Raw genomic sequence first — 20,121 nt, forward strand, 5'->3', positions numbered from 1 at the left:
TCCTCAGATTCTCAGTTGCTTTAATAATCATCTTGCCTTTTTTTCTGCATCTTCTCTATGGATTGGGTTCATCTGGATACTAACCTCCACCATTCTGTTGCTTTGTCCCCTTAATACCATTTCGGTATAACTAACTAGTTCTTAGTACACAGGAGGAGAAAAGCCTAGGAATTCATCCTCAGCTCATCTTCCTACATCCAGTTCATTTCTGTTGGTTCTCCCTCCAAAGTGTGTATCTGTTGGCACCATCGTTGATTTTCTCTTGAGTGAACCACCAAAATGGTTTTCCTCATTGATCTGCTTTTCTTCTTGCTTCCCCCAGATTCAATCTCCACACCATGACCTTTACAAAACAGGAATCAGCACCATTCCCTGCCTTAAAATAAGCCTTCCACACTTTCCCACTGCACTTGGATATCAAAATCCAGATTCCTTCCCATGGCCTATGAGCTGGCCCCTCCCTCAGCTTAGGTCACTCACACAGTTCCTTTTGCTTCTTTAGGAAAGTAAAATCCTTTCCTGTCTGAAAGCCTTACCACTTTGTTCTGACTAGAATGCTCTCCCCTCCACTCTTCAAAGATTTTATTCCTTCTGAACCTGTAGCTCTGCTTGAGAGGTTCCAGCATTCTATGTCCAAAGTCTTCCTGTTTTTCTCTTCTCTGCATCCTATTCATTTTGGTTTGGCCAAACTCATTCTGATTTGTAATTACACGTTTGTGTGTTTACTTCTTTACTTTCTCTTTCATCAGCTTTACAACCCAGGAGGGCTGTGATTATGTTTCCAGTGACTAAGAGTGCCTGGTACAAAGGAAGAGCTGAATGAAATAATGAACCAACAGGGAAGAAAAGCTGTGTTTGGGGGCGTTCACAAAGTGGTGACCAGCTGTTCCCCTGATAGAACCATCGGCTTTATCTAAGTCGATTTAGTCTAAGAGTAGTTTTTCTGCACATGAAGAATCCAGCAGTTTTAAGATGTAGGTGGATTTCAGTTGTTCTGAATTCTGATAGGAAATTCCCTGTGATCCCCCCTCCATGTACAGTGACTAATGTTGCTTTTAAAAAAAAATAGTACAAAAAAAAAAAAAAGTCAAGTAAAATAAGCAGCATAATCTGGCACAAGGAACACAGGTTAGAGTCCTGATCTAGCTTTGGTCTTTGGTTCTTATATTGCTTCTGTTACTCAAAGACTTTGTTTCCTCATTTGTGAAATAAGAGAGTTTTGATTAGAAAGTCCCTTCCAGTGTGTATGCTTTGGCCTGGTTACAGTGACTGCAAGTAACAGTAACAGTCAAGACATTTAATGATGTCTTGAACTTGAATGTGGAGCCGTGATGGTTCTAGGGTTGGTGCAGTGGTTCAGAGAGCTCATCAAGAACCTGGGTGGGCTCCTTTCTTCCTTCCTTTCACTTTGCCATTGCTGTCCCCAGGCTAGCTAGCTAGCCCTCATGGTCACAAGATGGTTGCTACAGCTCTAGGCAGCACAGCCTCCGATAAGAGCATCAAGAGCAGAAAGGGATGGGCCTGGGGAAGAGCCCTCCTCATGGGTCTCTCCTTATATCAAGTAAAATCAAGTGCCCCAGCGACTTCCTTTTGTCTCATTGGCCAGAACTATTTCATGTATCCACCCCAGACCATTATGTACAAGAGAATTTGCCTACCCCAAATACAGTTCATCTCGGCCCTGGACTGGCGTATATTCAACTGTACTCAATTAAGTTGCAGTTGAATCCTGTCCACAACAAAAGAGAGAGGGCAAGAGCTGTTGAGTAAGTGGCCTCATAGATCTAAATTCTTGTGATTCTAAGTGCTTGGCTTTTAGGGAGGCTGCTCTGTTATCTTTCAGGGACTGACTGCATTCTCTGGTGGGGTAATGGACAGGAATAACTTTTTTTTTAAAGGAATGGCTGTACATTCCTGAAAGAGGAGGGAAGCAGAAGGGATTTAGAAATAGAGGGATTTATTGGCCAAGGAAAATTCAATGAGCAACTGAGCCCAGCAGGTGTATGTAGGAAAGGCCATAGTTGTGCTGCCCATTGCTGAGAGCTGCCCTCATAGGGAGGAGGAAAGATTAGGGATCGCTGTCACTTATGAGGCAAGTTCTCTGTTCACTTCATCAGCAAACTCTAAGAGTTCTCCTTTCTCCTGCCTGCCTATCCAGGCCAAAGCACTATGTATTCCAAGTAGAATCTTCTTTTAAAGTTGTTTGATAGCCAATCAGATAACAAGTAAGGAATGCATTCATAATGGCCATATAACTAAGAACCATGCCCCTCGGTCCCTGCTGCTCTCTCTCAATTTACAGACATGGAAACCGAGGCACAGAGGTGCTATGCTGTGGGCCTGATGCCCCGACCTGCAGTCAGGACACAAACTTCTACTCTGACTCCCGTTTTGCCACAAGTAGGCTTCTTCCCCCAGGACCCCAAGGCTCCCATCTGAGAGGGCAGCTCCTGCCTGTGGCGCTGCCTTGGTCGCCTGGCTGTCCACGTGGACATGCCCGCCCTGGGCCAGAGCTGCTGGGGGCCCCCCGGCAGGGAGCCTCCCCGACAGGGCAGCCACGTGGGAACGGAAGCCTTGAAGAGGCCCTGCCACATTCCTGCTCAGCAGTCCTTCAGAGGCGGCACAGAGACTTCCTTTCTCCTGCTGGAGGAATAGCTGGGCCCACAAGAGAAGCCTGGGCCCCAGCCCTGTAAGGGCACAGCCGTGTCCACGGGGTCGGTGCCCGGCGCTGGAGGAGGTGGTCGGGGATGCTGTGGGGAGCCACCAGGTAGTGCTGCTGGACTCTTGGGGGCTCCAATTCTTACTTCCTCAGGTTTTGGTTCAAGTGTCACTTTGGTTCAAGTGTCACCAGGGACTGGGCTCTGTGGATCTCCACTGGATGACGGTCCTGGAGTGTTTCTTTTTTCATACTATACCTCTCCTCCTAACACACCATAGAATTTACTAACATGGTTGTTGTTGTTGATCATCAGTGTCTTCCTTACTAGAATGTAAGTCCTTAAAAGCAGGGATCTTGTGTATTCTGTTCACTGGTGGAACTCACCACCTAGAACAGTGCCTTATAGAAGACCTAGACTCTTAGGTTGGGATGTGGGTAATTAGAAGGCACCCTCTTAAGACTTCACTTGTTCTTATGAGCATGATTTGTCACTCAACAGAGATGAGTTAGTAAGTCAAGAATGAAAATCTTGTTGAGCTTGTTAGCGCAAAGTTGCTCATACGTGTTTGCAGGTCTTTATGTTGATGGTGAACCTGAGAGGTTGTTAAGGGTAAAGGCCATAGAACCAAAGCAGAGGTGGGGTCTTGGACTCTGGTTACAGAGTAATGAACATGGATGATAACAGATGATGTTCTTTTGAACAGGTATAAGAGTTTGGTCACTGGGACTCGAGCGAGAGGAGTCATTGCTGTCCTCTGGGTCCTTGCCTTTGGCATTGGACTGACTCCATTCCTGGGGTGGAACAGTAAGGACAGTGCCACCAACTGCACGGAGCCCTGGGATGGAACCACGAATGAAAGCTGTTGCCTCGTGAAGTGTCTGTTTGAGAATGTAGTCCCCATGAGCTACATGGTGTATTTCAACTTCTTTGGGTGCGTCCTGCCCCCACTGCTTATAATGCTGGTGATCTACATCAAGATCTTCATGGTGGCCTGCAAGCAGCTTCAGCGCACTGAGCTGGTGGACCACTCCAGGACCGTCATCCAGCGGGAGATCCACGCAGCCAAGTCCCTGGCCATGATTGTTGGGATTTTTGCTCTGTGCTGGCTGCCAGTACATGCCATCAACTGTGTCACCCTTTTTCAGCCAGCTCGGGCTAAGGACAAACCCAAGTGGGCAATGAACATGGCCATTCTCCTGTCACATGCCAACTCAGTTGTCAATCCCATTGTCTATGCCTATCGGAACCGAGACTTCCGCTATACTTTTCACAAAATCATCTCCAGGTATGTTCTCTGCCAGACAGATGTCCTCAAGAGTGGGAATGGGCAGGCAGGGACACAGTCTGCCCTTAATGTGGGCCTATGACCTAGGTCCTGGCCTCTTCAAGAAGGCACACATTTATAATAAACAAAGGGATGGGACATGACTGGCTGATTCCCGTTGTTAAAAGACAGCTACACCTTGTAAGCATATGGGCTGCTGCTTCTGAGTACTTCCCCTGGAGTTACCACATACCTAGCTAATAAGTACATGTTATTAGTCGGTTCCAAAGGCTCACAAATATATTTATGTTTTTTTTTTTTTCTGGCTGCTCTGTGTGGATGATGCTGATGGTCTGAGTGGATTGTAAAAGACTGTTTTGCTTTAAGAGCCTGCCTCTTTCATGGTAGAAAATGAAATATTTTACTGTGAAACACTGTAAACTATTATAATACAAATGTTTTTTTTTTTTTAACTTAGAGGCAGTGAAAGAATAAAAGTTGAACATACTAAAAATGTATACTTGTTCCTAGGAAGGTGACCAGGAAAATTAAAAGTGTAATTCTTCAGTCAAGAAACTGCTATATTTATTTGGGGAAATGGTACTCTTGTAAGTTCTTAAGTAGAATATAATCAGGTAACAGTTTTGGTAACGTTCTTTTCCATGTACTGCAAACTACTCCAGAGGAAGAAACTGGGGAAATGGGGTCCCTCTTCTACCAGACTGCACAGCCCCATCTACAGTTAGGTAGTGAAGTTCATTTCTCTACAAAGCTTAAGTTTGGCCAAGTTGCTGGAGCCCAAGTGTGAAAATTTTAATAAGTCAAAATCATACAACTGTGTATATCTATTAGGTGAAATAAAGTAAAACTTGAAAACCAACCAGCTTAGGATGCTGAATCTACCTTCTCTTCTTTATTCTGAATGCCACTTCAAAAGAGAAGTTTATACCCAGCTCAAGTTTCCCCAAGAAGTCAAGTCTTGATATTATGGCTGCTGCACAAGGCTTGGCCCACCAGGGAACACTGCCTCACCTGTGCCCTTTCCATATGGTGTTCATATACCAGCAACCCTAGGTTTCTGGGGGCACAAGGATGGACGTTTCCTGGGCTGTAAAGTCTGTCTTGTCTGTTTGCTGCTGCATTTCCTTCTGCAGTATCCCTGCAAGGACAAGGACGCTGCAGATTTATGAGCCCCCGTGGGGCCCAGAGCATTCCTGGACTCCCTGGCTCCTATTCCAGCTGTAAATAACTTTATTTACTGAGAAGTTCTCCTGGGCTGAACGCGGTCTCATTGTCACCGTCATGGCTCCTTCACTCTTCCTGGGTCCAACCGAGTCCCATCTCCCTCCCTTTGAAAATATTCCTCTTGGGATTTTTCTTCTTCAGACTGGAAATCCCTGGAAAGTAGTTTCTTTGCCTTCTTGAGGGCATGATGCTTAGTTGCTTCCTTCATTTGGCTTGTTATAAAGCTCCATGTTGCATGCAGAGCAAAACCACCCCTTTCCTTGTTTTAGACACTACTTTTCTTTCTTTTTTAAATTTTTTTCTTTTTTTTTTTTTTTAGACACTACCTTTCTAACAATACAACCTATGTAAGCTTTTCTGGCACCAACACCACAGATAAGCCAAAGCTCTCTGCAACCAGAATCCCTCAGTCTTTTTTATACTTGCTGGTCAGCCGCATCTCTGCTCTGATCTTTTACTGCTGCAGAGTAACTTCCTGGATCCCAAGAAAGGAAGTAACACTCATCTAAACTTTATCTGACCAGTTTTGTCTACCATTCCAACCTCTTAAAAATTACTAGTACTTCAGTAGTTTAAGAATCTGACCAGCTGCAGACAGGACATGATACTGGGTTTTGATTGAGCCTAAAATGCTTGATTCCATCCAGGAAATTTACACACGGGGCTCATATTTTTTGGGAGAATGGTAGAGCTTCAAACCATACCCATGTCCTGGCTTTAAACTCATGGTCTCTTGTCTAGGAGGGCAAAGAAACAGTGACAAGACGTCTCCAGAAGATCTATTTCATCTCTTTTCCACGTGAACCTTGGTGGGTTAAAGGTGTTTCTGGGTAGGACTTCTATATTGAAAGATAACAATGCTGTCTATACCTTCTACATTTGTTTCTTCTTTGTGAATAATATGTCAGTCAGTTGCTTGTCAGAGACCTTCAGCTGTCGACAGGTCCTCATTACCTGACTGACATAAACTGCCAGGAGATGCTTGCACTGGAACATGAAACACAAGCCTGTTAGGAATTGGCAGGACCAAAGCTAACCAAGACCTCTCACTATATTCAGTAGGAAAGGAGTGGGGACATAGGTCATGGATTTACTGCCTCAAAACTGCAGATAAAGATGACATAATGTATTCTTTCTAGAAATCAAAGGGAATATAGGAAGTTTTACTTTGCCTATTGTTTTGAGAAACAGTTTAGATCCAGCTGGCACAGGGTATGTAACCCAGAGTGAGAACCAAGACAGGCCCCTCATTTGAGCCTTCAGTTCTGCTTGCTTCCAGCCTTCAGGAAGCTCTTCACAGTGATGGCTAACATTCTTTGACCTACTGTGTTGCTCAGTGCTTCTCACAGATTATCTCATTTAAATCTGTCAGCTACCCCATGAGGACAGGTCTCATCCTCATTTTACCCATGTGCTGAGTCTACAGTCACTATGTTGTCCTACAGGGAGAGGGTGCTAGTGGGGTCATAGAACCCTGCAGAATATCAGCCAGTACACATCCTTGGGGATGTACTGGACCTTCTGTCACAGAATACACACAGCTTTAGATATTTAAGGGGCCCTAAGTTTCATCTTGTTGTTTATAGGTGAAACAAACTTATCACACATCAATTGTGAATGTGGCCTTTTTTAACAATGAGATACCCAACCAACCACCCCGTTCCCAAGATGTTTACCAAGTTAAGAGCATAAGAGAAAGGGGAAGAATGGAGTGGGTACTATAATTTTCCTTGGCAAGCCTTACAAAATAGCTACCTGCTCTCTGCTTTCTCTTTTGAAATAAGGAGTTGTATGTATGTCTTGTTCCTGCTTGATGCTCTGGGTGCCTGTGAAATCAGGCAAAGTATCAATGTGCTCTCCTGCCCCCTGTGAAAATCCAGCATGGCTGTCTTATGGGCAGTGGGAAGAAACACCTCATAGCTGGAGTTGGGGATGTGCAAAGTTGCCAACAATGTTTAACTCCTATTTTTATTAGGCTAATTCCCCAGAGCCAAATTCTGAGATTACCTTGTTGCCTTCCCCAAAGCTTCATCTGTGACCTTTTAAATAAAAAATCAGGCAATGGATATAGATCTAAAAGATGATACTGCATTTTGGGAGGGTAAACTCAAAAGAGGTGACTAAGTGAAATCAAGGACAATATAGTATTTGTTTCAACATACAGTAAAAATTTCGATTTTGTAGAGCTCTTTAAACCACACGGTAAGGGCCAAGAATTTCTCTCCTAATTCCACTGGAGTGGGAAGAGCCTTTCCCATCCTTACCAGTAGGCTGTCACTCTTCCGCAGCACTGAGAAGGCAAAGGCAGGACATGAACAGTAATGACAAGAAGCCAGACATGTGTATGTTTCACCAGAACTTCCAAGTACCTATAAAGAAAAGGACAGATGGGATCAGACTTTGACAGGGGTGCTGGAAAACTGCTTGGCTTCCCTTGAATTTATCAATCTGTGGACTCAGTCATTCTGCAAATTACACCGGGAAGAGCTGCAGTAATGTTTTACACAAAAGTGGAAGCTCCACTTCTCTGTGTGCAGACTCTCTCTCCCTCACTGTATGAGGGCTTCATACAGTGAAACTGGAGTTTTCAGACTAGTTAAACCATCCACACAAACCATTTTGTTCCTTTGCCTAGCGATTTAGAGAGCCCGCTCAGTGGGCTGCCTGGAAGGAGGTGGAGGGGAAAGGTTCCCCTCCCATACACTTTATCATGGTGTTTCTTAACCGGTGGTATTTCACAACATGTGTGTGCATTTCTAAAGCTTCCACGACACACCTTAAAAACGTGAAAACAGGTAAAGAGTAAGCAATAAGGCAGAAAGAAGGGTCGAAGGAAGGAAGGAAGGAAGGAAGGAAGGGACTCTTGAGAAACATTTGAGAGCAGGAGAATAAATAAAGCAAAGAATCTTGCAAAAGGGATGACTCAGCTGCTCAGGGTGGAGGTCTCCGAATGAGGCAAGCCTGGATTTGCCTATTCATCTAGCAGGATGGAAGGATATGGATACTTGAGAGGTTGGTAAGAGGGCCCTGTCCAAGAACAAATAGCCTTGCTGGTAGTCAAGGGACAGAAGGGAGACAGATGTATATAGGGAGATTATGATGAGCCTCTGGTGTGAATGGACAAACTCGTGGAGAAATCACGTGTTTAAGTCCCTCCACCACCAGGCAGCCAAAACCAGAAGTGCCCGGGGCTTCGATCCTGGAGTTAATTTCCAAACTGGAAGTGTGAAAGCAGTGTTCAAGGAAGTAAAAACATCCTGAGGGTTATTTTACCATAACCCCGTCACTTAGGAATTTGCCACAGGGCTTTCAAATTAGGTTTAGGCTTTGAGATGGCAATCTATTTTTTTTTTTGAGATGGCAATCTAAATGAAAAGGCCAGGATTTAAAACAAAAACAAAAACAAAAACAGCACTCCCAAGATTCTTCCCTTTCTCCCCAACAAAGAATAAAGCAACAAGGCCTTAACAAAAGAATAGCACCGTTCTAGTGTTGTGCTAGTTTGTCAAACTGACAACGGTCTGAAAGCAGACGGTTTCCCACTTAATTCTGGGGGAAAAATCCAATATCCAGCAGTGACATGAACAGTTCTTGGGTCTCCAAACCATTACCAATGAATGAATAAAACTTTAGATTCTTTTTCCTTTATCTCTTCTTTCTAGATTTAAATTTAAGCAGGCATAAGCCTGTGGAATTCTACACGGACTCTAATGGTTCCTGGTTCCTTCTTTTTTGTGGATCCCCAGCCCATGAGAATATTCTGGACTTTGAATAAATGCCAGGTGACTTAGGGAGGGGGAGAGTCTGCAGAGACTCCCTCGCCTGATCCTTTCAGGGGCTGGCTATGACTAAAAAGTACTATGTTCAATGGCCTGAGGCAGTAAAATACTGTCAGGAGATAGTAAATTTTGGATTTGTTTCTTCCTTATCTAGCATCAGATGAGTAATGAACCGAGTAATCAGGCAAAAATCTGAGTTAGAAAAGATTAGAATTGGAAATTGACTGCAGGGATCATCTAATTCAGTGGCTTCAGCCTTCAATGGAAAAAATGACCTCCTCTTACAGGAACTGCCCCCACTCTGCCCACTCACAGTCTGCAATGTTTATCCTCAGAAGGAGACAACTTTTTTAAAAAAAGATTTTATTTGCGAGAGAGCGCGCAAGCATGAGTGGGGAGGGAGGGCGCAGAAGGAAAGGGAGAAGCAGGCTCCCTGCTGAGCAGGGAGTCTGATACAGGGCTCAATCTCAGGACCCTGGGATGATGACCTGAGCTGAAGGCAGACAGTTAGCCAACTGAGCCTCCCAGGCACCCCAAGGAGAGAACTTTTTAAACAGAAAAATCTGGGAAATAGGAAATGGAGACCCATATAGACTTGCATGAGCCTCACTTGGAGGAAGTCTGCTGTAGTTCTGGTTGGGTTTTAAGGAGCATGACCCACCTAGATGGTCATCCACTCTCAACTACAGTTTTATTTTATGGCTGCTGCCAGCCTCTTAGGAGCCATTAGAATGCTCAACTGTATTATTTATTGTTCCCTGTGTTTGGTGCCTCTCTCTGAAAGAAGATTATACATTCCTGCTCTATTAAATACCGGCTGGCTATGTGACCTGCTTTAGCCAGGAAAATGTGAGTAGCCAAGCAGAAACATTACAAATTGGCACAGACCACATCCTCTTTTCTCTCTGCTATGAGATCCACGATATTCTGGAAAAGGGCTGCTACACCAACTGGGATCCCTAAGTGGAGATGTTTTGGAGTAGAGCAGCAGTCCACTCTGAATGGGTATGAATGAAGCATGAATGAGACATACAACTTTGTTTCTGTAAGCCTTTGGCATTTGGGGGTCATTGTTGCCACAGCCAAACGTAGCCTCCTCCTGACTGATGCATCCCTCTTCCTAGGTAAACCAAAAAAGTTTACAGAAAAGCAACTCAGGTGACAACAACACAGTGGTGACTTTGGAATAATTACCATTGTGCCTGGAAGGCAGTAAGATTAGAAGGCTGACCTGTGGAAAGATGACTAATGGAGTATCAAAACAGTGTCTGAGGGATCCTTGGGTGGCGCAGCGGTTTAGCGCCTGCCTTTGGCCCAGGGCGGGATCCTGGAGACCCGGGATTGAATCCCACGTCGGGCTCCCGGTGCATGGAGCCTGCTTCTCCCTCTGCCTATGTCTCTGCCTCTCTCTCACTGTGTGCCTATCATAAATAAATAAAAATAAAAAAAAAATTAAAGTTGTTAGACTATTACAACTTAAAAAAAAAACAAAACAGTGTCTGACTCAACTTTTATCATCTCAGAGAACCTGTGACTTAAGCCAGATTCAGACTATATTAGTATACAATGAGACCATTAGGGCGTATATAAGATTTCTATAGCCTCATTTAATTCAAAGTCCAAACTGAAAGCTACAGTACTAGGAAGTTTGCACTTTTATGACAAATAAAGCAATGTAATATAATACAGGATGGGAATGATGAAAGTTAAACAAATCATGGCAATCTTGGGAGAAATAAAAAGTCAACAATTAAAATATGTCAAACAAAATCTTTAAGATTTTAACTAATGACTAGATCTTAGAACTAGAGAGCAGTTAGAAGTCTGTGCAGGTCAAGTGTTATGCTAATAGTGGAATGGAGACAAATCAGAAACCAAGAGATGTGGGAAAAACTCAAGGCCCTTCTTGTTCTGGGTATTTTAACTACATAAAAAAACCAAGATAAAAACTATGAGAAGTAAAATGGAAACACCTCATCAGGTGTAGTATCACTTAATAGCTGATTATTACATTTAAAAAAAATATTCATGAGAGAGAGAATGTGCGTGTGCACGCTTGCACAAGCAGGGGGAGAGTGAGAGGGAGAAGCAGGAAGGGAGAAGCAGGATCCACGCCCAACAGGGAGCCCAATGGGCTCGATCTAAGGACTCCCAATATCACGACCTGAGCCGATGGCAGCAACTTAACTGACTGAGCCACCCAGGCACCCCAATAGCTCTGATTACTAATCTCTAAATTCATCCTGACAAAATTCTAATAGGTAGTCTTTTTTTTTTTTTTTAAAGATTTATTTATTTATTCATGATAGACATAGAGAGAGAGAGAGAGGCAGAGACACAGGAGGAGGGAGAAGCAGGCTCCATGCAGGGAGCCCGACGTGGGACTCGATCCCGGGACTCCAGGATCAGGCCCTGGGCCAAAGGCAGGCGCTAAACCGCCGAGCCACCCAGGGATCCCCAGGTAGTCTTTTTTTAAGTAAACATACAATCCAAAGGTTTTGACTCCAGCACTCAACATTAATTACCGCATTTTCTTTAATGAAGAAATGCATGAAGATTTGCCAGACTGGTTAAGTCATGCTACGCTGAGGAATGGCAAGTTAATTCACTAAGCAAAGGGACCGATTTGCCCAAGTTGGCTTTGCCTGCTTCATTCACTTGCTAAGAATTAACTGACTTGAGAGGCACATAAGTGGCTCAGTGGGTTAAGCATCAGATTCTTGGTTTTGGCTCAGGTCCTGATCTTGTTGTGGTCTTGAGACTGAGCCCCGCACTGGGCGCCCCATCAGTGCAGTCTGCTTCAGATTGTTTCTTGTTCTGCCCCTCCCCACTTGCACACTCTCTAATAAATACATAAAATCTTTAAAAAAATTTGACATGGTCTCAGCTCTGAGTTCATCATAAATAAACCAGAATCCAAACACTGAAAAGCTTCCCCCTTCCTGATCTTCAGCAAGACCTACATTATATACTAGAGCTGATGGCTTCTTTATTCCTTCCAAGTGGGAATGAGATGGGAATGAGATGGGAGTATGGCCCAGTGTTTATATACAAATGGAGGCAGTTACAAATCCCAGCTGCCAGATATGACTATTAATTTACTTTTCTGCATCTCCATTTCCTGCAAGATAAACACCTTGTTGGGCTTTTTGTGGGAATTAGCAACAACGCATGGAAATCTTTCAGAGTCTGATAAGAGACTATTACTTTACAGATCTATGTATCTTAAATTCTAGAGGGCAAAACTGAGGTCCAAGTGGACTATCTGCATTCAGCATAGTTTGACCCTTAATAAATACTTCCTGACAACAGTTTAGAAAGATCACTGATAGATGATCTGAGCATGTAGGAGGACCTCAAAATGCATTCTGGCTTTTGCTTGTAGACAAGAGACAATGAACAAGGTAAAACTGTCAATACAGTTTTTTTTGTTGTTGTTTTTTTTTTTGGTAAAGATGCCTGTTATCAAACACAGGGAAGCAAAAGTCAACTGTCTCCATGAGACTTGAGAAAACAGCCTCTCCACATCATTGCTGGTTCTATACATTGCTACTAGGTAGGGTTAATAGGTCTTATTTATCTTTTTTTTTTTTTTTTTTTAAGATTTAAGAGTTGGGGGGAGAGAGAGAATATAAGCAGTGGGCGGGGCAGAGGGAGAGAGAATCTCAAGCAGACTCTGTGCTCAGTGCAGAGTAACATGGGGCTGGATCTCAAGACTGAGGTCTCAAGACCTGACCCAAAACCAAGAGTTAACCAACCATGCCATTCAGGTGCCCCCAGTCTTATTTATCTTATTTTAATTACTAATACACTAATTTTACTAAGTTGGGTCATTGCTTTTCAGTAGGAACTACTGGGATCCATGAAAACATTTTGTGCTAAGGGGTTTCTGGTTGAGATAATCCCCACCTCTAGATTTCTACCTGGTAAACACGCCTCCCACTGGGCGATGAGATTAAGGTGATGGACTGTCGGTCCACGAGGTCCAAGGCCTGGATGGCTGATGGGCCGAAGATGAACTTCAGTCTGGGAAACAGAAAGGCTTCAGATAAGACTATCTTATCTACTCTCTCAGGTCACCTCAGGAACTTAACCCAAAGGATCACCATTGGCATTTTTTTAAAAATTGATTTTAATTTGGAAAAAAAAGAATATAGCAAGAACCTACATAATCAATCCCCTAGAATGTTAACATGTTTACAGATAAAGCCATCTTTACATTTCATAATACTCCTTGTTCTTCCCAACCTCCTTTCATCCCCAAGGCAACGATATGCATTTGTTGGTTTTCTTCCTATTAATGCTTTTTTATTTTATTATATGAAGCATACTGAATACATATACATAGCACACATGCATACACACACCTATGTGTATATACACATGCATGGTGCTGTTTCATGAGTTTTAGAACATAAAAGATAAATTGTAGGCTTTTTTGTCAACTTGGGTTTTTTTCTGTTCAATGTGCTTTTGAAAATGATGCATGTTGATATATTTTTTTAATTTAATTTTTTTTTTAATTTTTATTTATTTATGATAGTCACAGAGAGATTGAGAGAGAGGCAGAGACACAGGCAGAGGGAGAAGCAGGCTCCATGCACCGGGAGCCCGACGTGGGATTCGATCCCGGGTCTCCGGGATCGCGCCCTGGGCCAAAGGCAGGCGCCAAACCGCTGCGCCACCCAGGGATCCCTTAATTTAATTTTTGAATAACATTCCACTGTATGTTTGTAAGTACCCTGCTGGGCATTCTGATTGTTTCTATTTTACATTATAAATAATACTCAATTATCCCCATACATGTCCTTTAATGCACACATATGAGAATTCTTCCTGGTTATAGAAGTAGAATTGCTGAGCCTTAGGATATATACATTTTTCAACTTTAACAGGCATTGCCAATAGCTTTCCACAGTGGAAACAGCAGTCCCACCAGCACTGTATAGGAGCTCTATTTTCCCCACATGCTAACCACTACCAATATTATCAGTTTCTCATGTTGACCACCTGATGGGTATTAATTTGTACTTTTTGTATTAGTAATAAAGGCTACCCACTTTTAAATGATAGATCAGAAAAAAACTGGTATGTGGGAAAATTTTTACAATAGGTGAGAAAGGATGGGCACAAAATAAAACATTTAACTTAAAAAAGAAGGCAATAAACCAAACTCTTAACAGTTATTAGCACTGGGTGGTATGATTGTTGATGCTTTTCATGTTTTATTTTTCAAGAACACTTTTTTTTTTTTTAACAAGGAAGAGTCATTTTTATAAACTGGAGAATAAAATGGGTGAGTTGAACTGAAACAGAAAAGTTAAATGTTTTAAAGAACTCATGTGATCTGACATAAAACATGAAGACAGAGCTACTATCTTCAAAATTAAAATGTTCAACTTCTTCATTTTCCAACAAACTAGTCTCTTGATACAAAAACCTATTAGAGGGCAGCCCAGGTGGCTTAGCGGTTTAGCACCGCCTTCGGCCCATGGTCTAATCCTGGAGACCTGGGATCGAGTCCTGCATTGGGCTTCCTGCATGGAGCCTGCTCCTCTCTCTCTCTGTCTCTCTCTCTGTCTCTCATGAATAAATACATAAATAAATCTTAAAAAAAAAAAAAAGCTATTAGAATGGGAAGTTTCAAAAATTTTTTTTTATCAAATATAACATTATCTCTGGACAAAGAAAAATAAAATTTGGTCATAACTTTGTCAATTAATCACAGGTTGGGCACCTGGGTTGCTCAGTGGTTGAGCATCTGCCTTGGCTCAGGGCGTGATCCTGGGGTCCTGGGAGAAAGTCCTGCATCAGGCTCCCCGCAGGGAGCCTGCTTCTCCCTCTGCCTATGTCTCTGTGTGTCTCTCATGAATAAATAAAATCTTTAAAAAATTAATCATAGGTTACTTTATTTTTTTTTCCATAGGTTACTTTAAAAATGAATCTAATAAGAATTTTTAAACCTGCCTTTGTAACTTTATAACTTATTGTGAACACCTGAATATTTTTTTTTATTCACTCTTAAGGGTTAAAAGAATTCTACTGTAAAGATGAATTACCTTGCTTTTCTCCCAACTCTATTTTTAGATAATTAAGGTTTATTAAATCTAATGTGAGATTGTTTCCAGATGGTTTTGTTTTTGTTTCTGCTACTACAAGCAATATTGGATGAATATGCTCACTGTAAAATCTTTATGAACATGCATGATTATTTCCTTGGGATACACTCTTTTAAGTGGACTTTGTGACCAAAAGAATATATATGTTTTAAAGCTCCTATTACCTAATGCTAAATTACTTTCCAACTTACACTCCTACTAGTGGAGTATCAATAATCCTTTTCTCCATGTTCTTGCCAACATCTCAGACATTCTTACCAACATCTTTTCTGTGGTAGCCAGTTTTACAGAGTTGTCATTATTTTAATTTGTATATTTGTGATCACTAGTAAGATTTACCCTTTTCCCCAAAGTTTTTGCTAATTTACATTATTTGCCTGTTTTGTTTTAAAAGTAGTATTTTTTAAAATAATACATAATCTCTATAAAAAATTTAGCAGAGGGATGCCTGGGTGGCTCAGTGGTTGAGCGTCTGCCTTTGGTTCAGGACATGATCCCATAGTCCTGGGATTGAGTCTCACATCGGGCTTCCTACATGGAGCCTGCTTCTCCCTCTGCCGATGTCTCTGCCTCTCTGTGTCTCTCATGAATAAATAAATAAATAAAATCTTTAAACAAAAAAGTTTAAAAAATTAAAATAAATTTTTAAAATATTGTTCTAGTAGTTGTAGTTGTTTCGGACACATGAAAAAGAAATTAGAAGCATGCCTGTCTGCAAGGAAAGACAGTTATTATTTGTAGATGATACAAATTTTTAAAAACCAAGAGAATAAGATTTTTTTTTTTTAGATTTTTTTATTACAGAGATTAAAAATTGTTTTCCTTCATACACAAAGTTCAAATATAGCTACATTTTCAGTAGCAACAAAAAAGTGAAAGCTACCTAGGAATAAGTGACATTTAATTGTATACGCATATGTACACTTCTATTTAAAAGTCTATAAAGGGCAGCCCCAGTGGCGCAGCGGTTTAGCGCCGCCTGCAGCCCAGGGCGTGATCCTGGAGACCCTGGATCGAGTCCCACATCGGGCTCTCTGCATGGAGCCTGCTTCTCCCTCTGCCTGTGTCTCTGCCTCTCTCTCTGTGTCTCTATGAATAAATAAATAAAATCTTAAAAAAAAAAAATAAAAGTCTATAAAGATACACACCAACTTATACCAGTGATTATTTTAGGAGAAAGAAAGAGAGATGGAAGTTAGGTTTAGAAAAGGTTTTAACTTTTTCTCTGCTAATTTTTTTGTTTGTTTTTATTTTTTAAAGATTTTATTTATTGATTCATGAGAGACACACAGAGAGAGAGGCACAGAGAGAAGCAGTCTCCCTGCAAGGAACCTGATGTGGGACTTGATCCCGGGATGAGCTGAAGGCAGATGCTCAACCACTAAGCCACCCAGGCATCCCAAACTTTTTTTTTTTTAAATATTTATGAGAGACAGCACTTGCTCATGGGTGCATGTATATAGTGGGAGGAGCAGAGGGAGAGGAGACTCCCCATCAAGTGAGAAGCCCAATATGGGGCTCAATCCCAGGACTCCAGGATCATTACCCAAGCTGAAATCAACACTCAGATGCTCAACTGACTGAGCCACCCAGCCACCCCTCTAGAACAATGTTAAACAGAAGTGGCAAATAGGACAACACAAGAATACTTTGTACTGTCAAATATGGCACTGGCTTTGGACAGATTTTTATTTTTATTTTTTATTTTTTAAAGATTTTGTTTATTTATTCATAGAGACACAGAGAGAGAGGCAGAGACACAGGCAGAAGGAGAAGCAGGCTCCACGCAGGAAGCCCAATGCGGGACTCGATCCTGGGTCGCCAGGATCACACCCCAGGCTGCAGGTGGTGTTAAACCGCTGCGCCACTGGGGCTGCCCTGGACAGACTTTTAACAACCATGTCAAGAAAACATTGTTTTTAGTTTAATAAGAGTTATTTTAAAAAATCAGGAATTGATGTTAAAAAGATCTGACTTTTAAAACACATTAATGCCTGGAGCGCCTGTGTGGCTCAGTGGGTTAAGCATCTGACTTTTGATTTTGGATCAGGTTATGATCTCAGGGTGGTGGGATCCAGCCCTGTGTCAGGTTCTGTGCTCAGTGTTGAGTGTGCTTGGGATTCTCAGCCTCCCCCCCAGCTCTCTAAATAAATAAAATCTTAAAAAGAAAAATTAAAACACATTAATGGTTTAAAAAAACCCAATTACAACATGGTATATACTTACGATGATAAATGTTCATCAGGAACTGTAAAACAGGAATGGAAAGAAAGTTAATCATATTAAACCAGTGGCCATAGACACAAAATCTTTAAAAGACTATAATCAAAAAAGATTTTTATGTTAATATGGTGAATTCAATCTATGCATCTAACTTTACTCCTTCCGAATACCCCACGAAACAATAGTTAAAGGATTTTTTTAAAAAAGCATAAACTCCCCAGGATGAAAGGACAGGGAGAAACAAAAACTAAGATACACTGGAAAATAATTTACAAGACCAGAGGAAACTCAATCCTAAGCTAGCGATGGAGAGGGCCAAGCAATAACCTGATTTATACTCCAAAATCCACTACCGTCTTCCCCCTAAAACCCTCAGAAATTGGGGGCACCAGATTGCTTTGGAGGTGGGGATGAAGCAGGGAGGTTAAAATAATACTCTTTTTAAAGTAAGTTTAAGAAGCTAGAGGGGGAAAAAAAAGAAGCTAGAGGGTAGTGGAATAATGCTTTCAGATGTCTGAAGAAACATTTCCAACATATAATTCAATACCTAGTCAAGCTATCATTTAAGTATGAGGTTAGAAAAAACTTTTTAGACACGTAAAGTCTTAAGAAAGTACACCTCATGTACTCTTCTTCAGGAAGCTACTAAAGAATGTGCTATAAGACAGTAAGTCAGAAAAAGAAAACTGTAGATACACTAAACATACTGCTCAACATGGGCAAAAGGAATTTCTAGGATAATAATGGTGAAGGAAGATGTCAGGAAATAGCCAGGAGACAGTCCATATTAGAGCAAGTCTAGGCTCGAAGAGAGATTTCTACAGGAGAATGAAACTGATACAACATTCCACTCATCTGAACCTATGGAACAGAGATTTAGAACGTGGGTAATGAGTTCGAGGTTGAATTACGGATAAATACATAGAAAACTAAAAACAACAACAACAACAACAACAACAACAACAACAACAACAAAACCCCAAATATAGGGACAACAGTTGTAATTCCAGGGAGAGCATAAAGTTATGCAGGAAAGAAAAAGAAACCATAGTTTCCTTCAAGACCAGCTGTGATTACGTATCACATCATCATCCAAGTGTTAATTCAGAATCTTGACATAAAAAATTATCATTAAAGGATAGGGATCAGGTAGGAAGACTGTATTACTATGTAGAACACATATTTTAAAACAGCACGAAACGGTTCTGCTGGAATGAAACATGAATCAATGGCAGTGGTCCCTCTGTCTGAGCCATGAGCATTTGGGGCACCCATTGGGGTTCCTCCAAGAGTGTCATGGTGTATGGATTAACCCATTCAGACAGAGCCCACTTTTGGCAACCACTGCTTGAGCTAACACTTTTTTTTTTTTTTTTTTTTTTAAAGACGGAGAAGCAGTTTCCCCTGGAAGCAGGGGGCAGGGACCCCGATGTGGGACCCCATCCCAGGATCATGATCCCAGCCAAAGGCAGGTGCTTAATTGACTGAGCTACTCGATATTTGAGTTAAGAGATTGTTTTTTTCCCCCACATCCTTCTGGGGATCCGAACATATTTGAATACTTGGCTGGCCTAATCTTTCAAATGTATATAATACTATGCTTGTGTCAGTATAGATTACTTTTCTCAATACTTTAAAAAATAGTTAACTTATGATAAAACCCTTTCAAAGTGCAGTCCTTTTAAAACAAAAGCCATCCAAGTGAAAAAGCAGTGACAGTTTTGTGGCCTGACCTGCTATTAACTGCCCTTTGCCCTGCCCTTTTGACGCTGGCTGGGCAGTTCTTACTGATCAATGAATTTGGATTGGAATGATCATTTTAGGGCAGCCTGGGTGGCTCAGCGGTTTAGTGCTGCCTTCAGCCCAGGGTGTGATCCTGGGGACCCAGGATCGAGTCCCACGTCAGGCTCCGTGCATGGAGCCTGCTTCTCCCTCTGCCTGTGTCTCTGCCTCTCTCTCTTTCTCTCTCGCTGTATCTCTATGAATAAATAAAATCTTAAAAAAAAATAGAATTATCATCTTAACACTAGCACGCTGTGAACACATCTTGAGATCACATGGGTGATTCTGGTAACCACAGTCACAGAGCATCCTCTGCTGGTCAGAGAAATAACAGGTACTTTCACAAGATCCCTATTTACTCCAGTCATTGCGTACGCATTTGGTTTTTGTGGTTGCGAAATATTCATCTGGGTGCACACCGTGTACGCACTGATATTACAGTTAAGATCTGGGGGTGGGTGTGAGGAAAGACCACAAGCAAACTTAATTAAGAATTTCACCTCCCCGCAGGCTCGTCCCCGCAAGCTCCGATCCCTGCCGCCCTCCTGGCCCGAGGCCCCTGCCCACAGGTTCGAGGGCAGCGCCCAGCACTCCGGTCCCTGCTGCCCCGCTGGCGCTGCTCCCTAAACAAATCTGGCTTTGCTTTTCTTTTAGAACTGGGGTTCAGGAGTAGAACCACAGGGTTTGGTTAAAAGCTCGGAGGCACCAGGCGGCGGAGCCCGGGAGCAACCCCCCCCCCCCCGCCCAGAGAGCTCCGCCCCTCGCCTCCCCGCCCAGCCGCGGCAGGCCAGGTCCGCTGCCCACAGCGCCCACGCACGCCCTCGGGGCCCGTACTTCGCGCCTCCTCCTGCACCGCCGCGGCCATCTCGCTCAGGAGTTCCTCGACGACAGCGGGCAGCGTGACTCCCGTCAGGGCGCCCGCCATGGCGTGACAGGCCGGTAGCTTCCTCGAGAGCCCAGGAGGCGCGACGCTCGGATCGACCCCAAGAAGATTCCCGCCATCGGCCGAGGGCGGAGCGAGGCGCAGTGACGTCGGCGCGCCTCACGCG

General features: G+C 42.6%; 2 protein-coding genes across 2 annotated transcripts in view; one reads left to right on the top strand and one right to left on the bottom strand.

The window, feature by feature from the left end:
- The window catches only part of ADORA2B (adenosine A2b receptor), a 24,170-nt gene extending 19,366 nt beyond the window's left edge, over positions 1-4,804 (top strand). Inside the window, exon 2 of the mRNA XM_077892515.1 lies at positions 3,364-4,804. Within this exon, the coding sequence (XP_077748641.1) occupies positions 3,364-4,027 (664 nt within the window). The 3' untranslated portion in view covers positions 4,028-4,804. The remainder of the gene's footprint in view (positions 1-3,363) is intronic.
- On the bottom strand, positions 4,162-20,111 carry ZSWIM7 (zinc finger SWIM-type containing 7). Its single transcript, XM_077892527.1, has 5 exons — positions 19,907-20,111; positions 17,294-17,315; positions 12,872-12,974; positions 7,434-7,538; positions 4,162-6,156 (listed from the first exon to the last, which is right to left on the bottom strand). Exons 1-5 carry the CDS (start codon positions 19,995-19,997, stop codon positions 6,043-6,045), a joined length of 435 nt encoding a protein of 144 aa, XP_077748653.1. The 5' UTR covers positions 19,998-20,111; the 3' UTR covers positions 4,162-6,042.
- Between the last annotated feature and the right edge of the window lie 10 nt (positions 20,112-20,121).

The sequence above is a fragment of the Canis aureus genome, chromosome 3 (assembly GCF_053574225.1).
Source record: "Canis aureus isolate CA01 chromosome 3, VMU_Caureus_v.1.0, whole genome shotgun sequence".
Classification (NCBI taxonomy): Eukaryota; Metazoa; Chordata; class Mammalia; order Carnivora; family Canidae; genus Canis; species Canis aureus.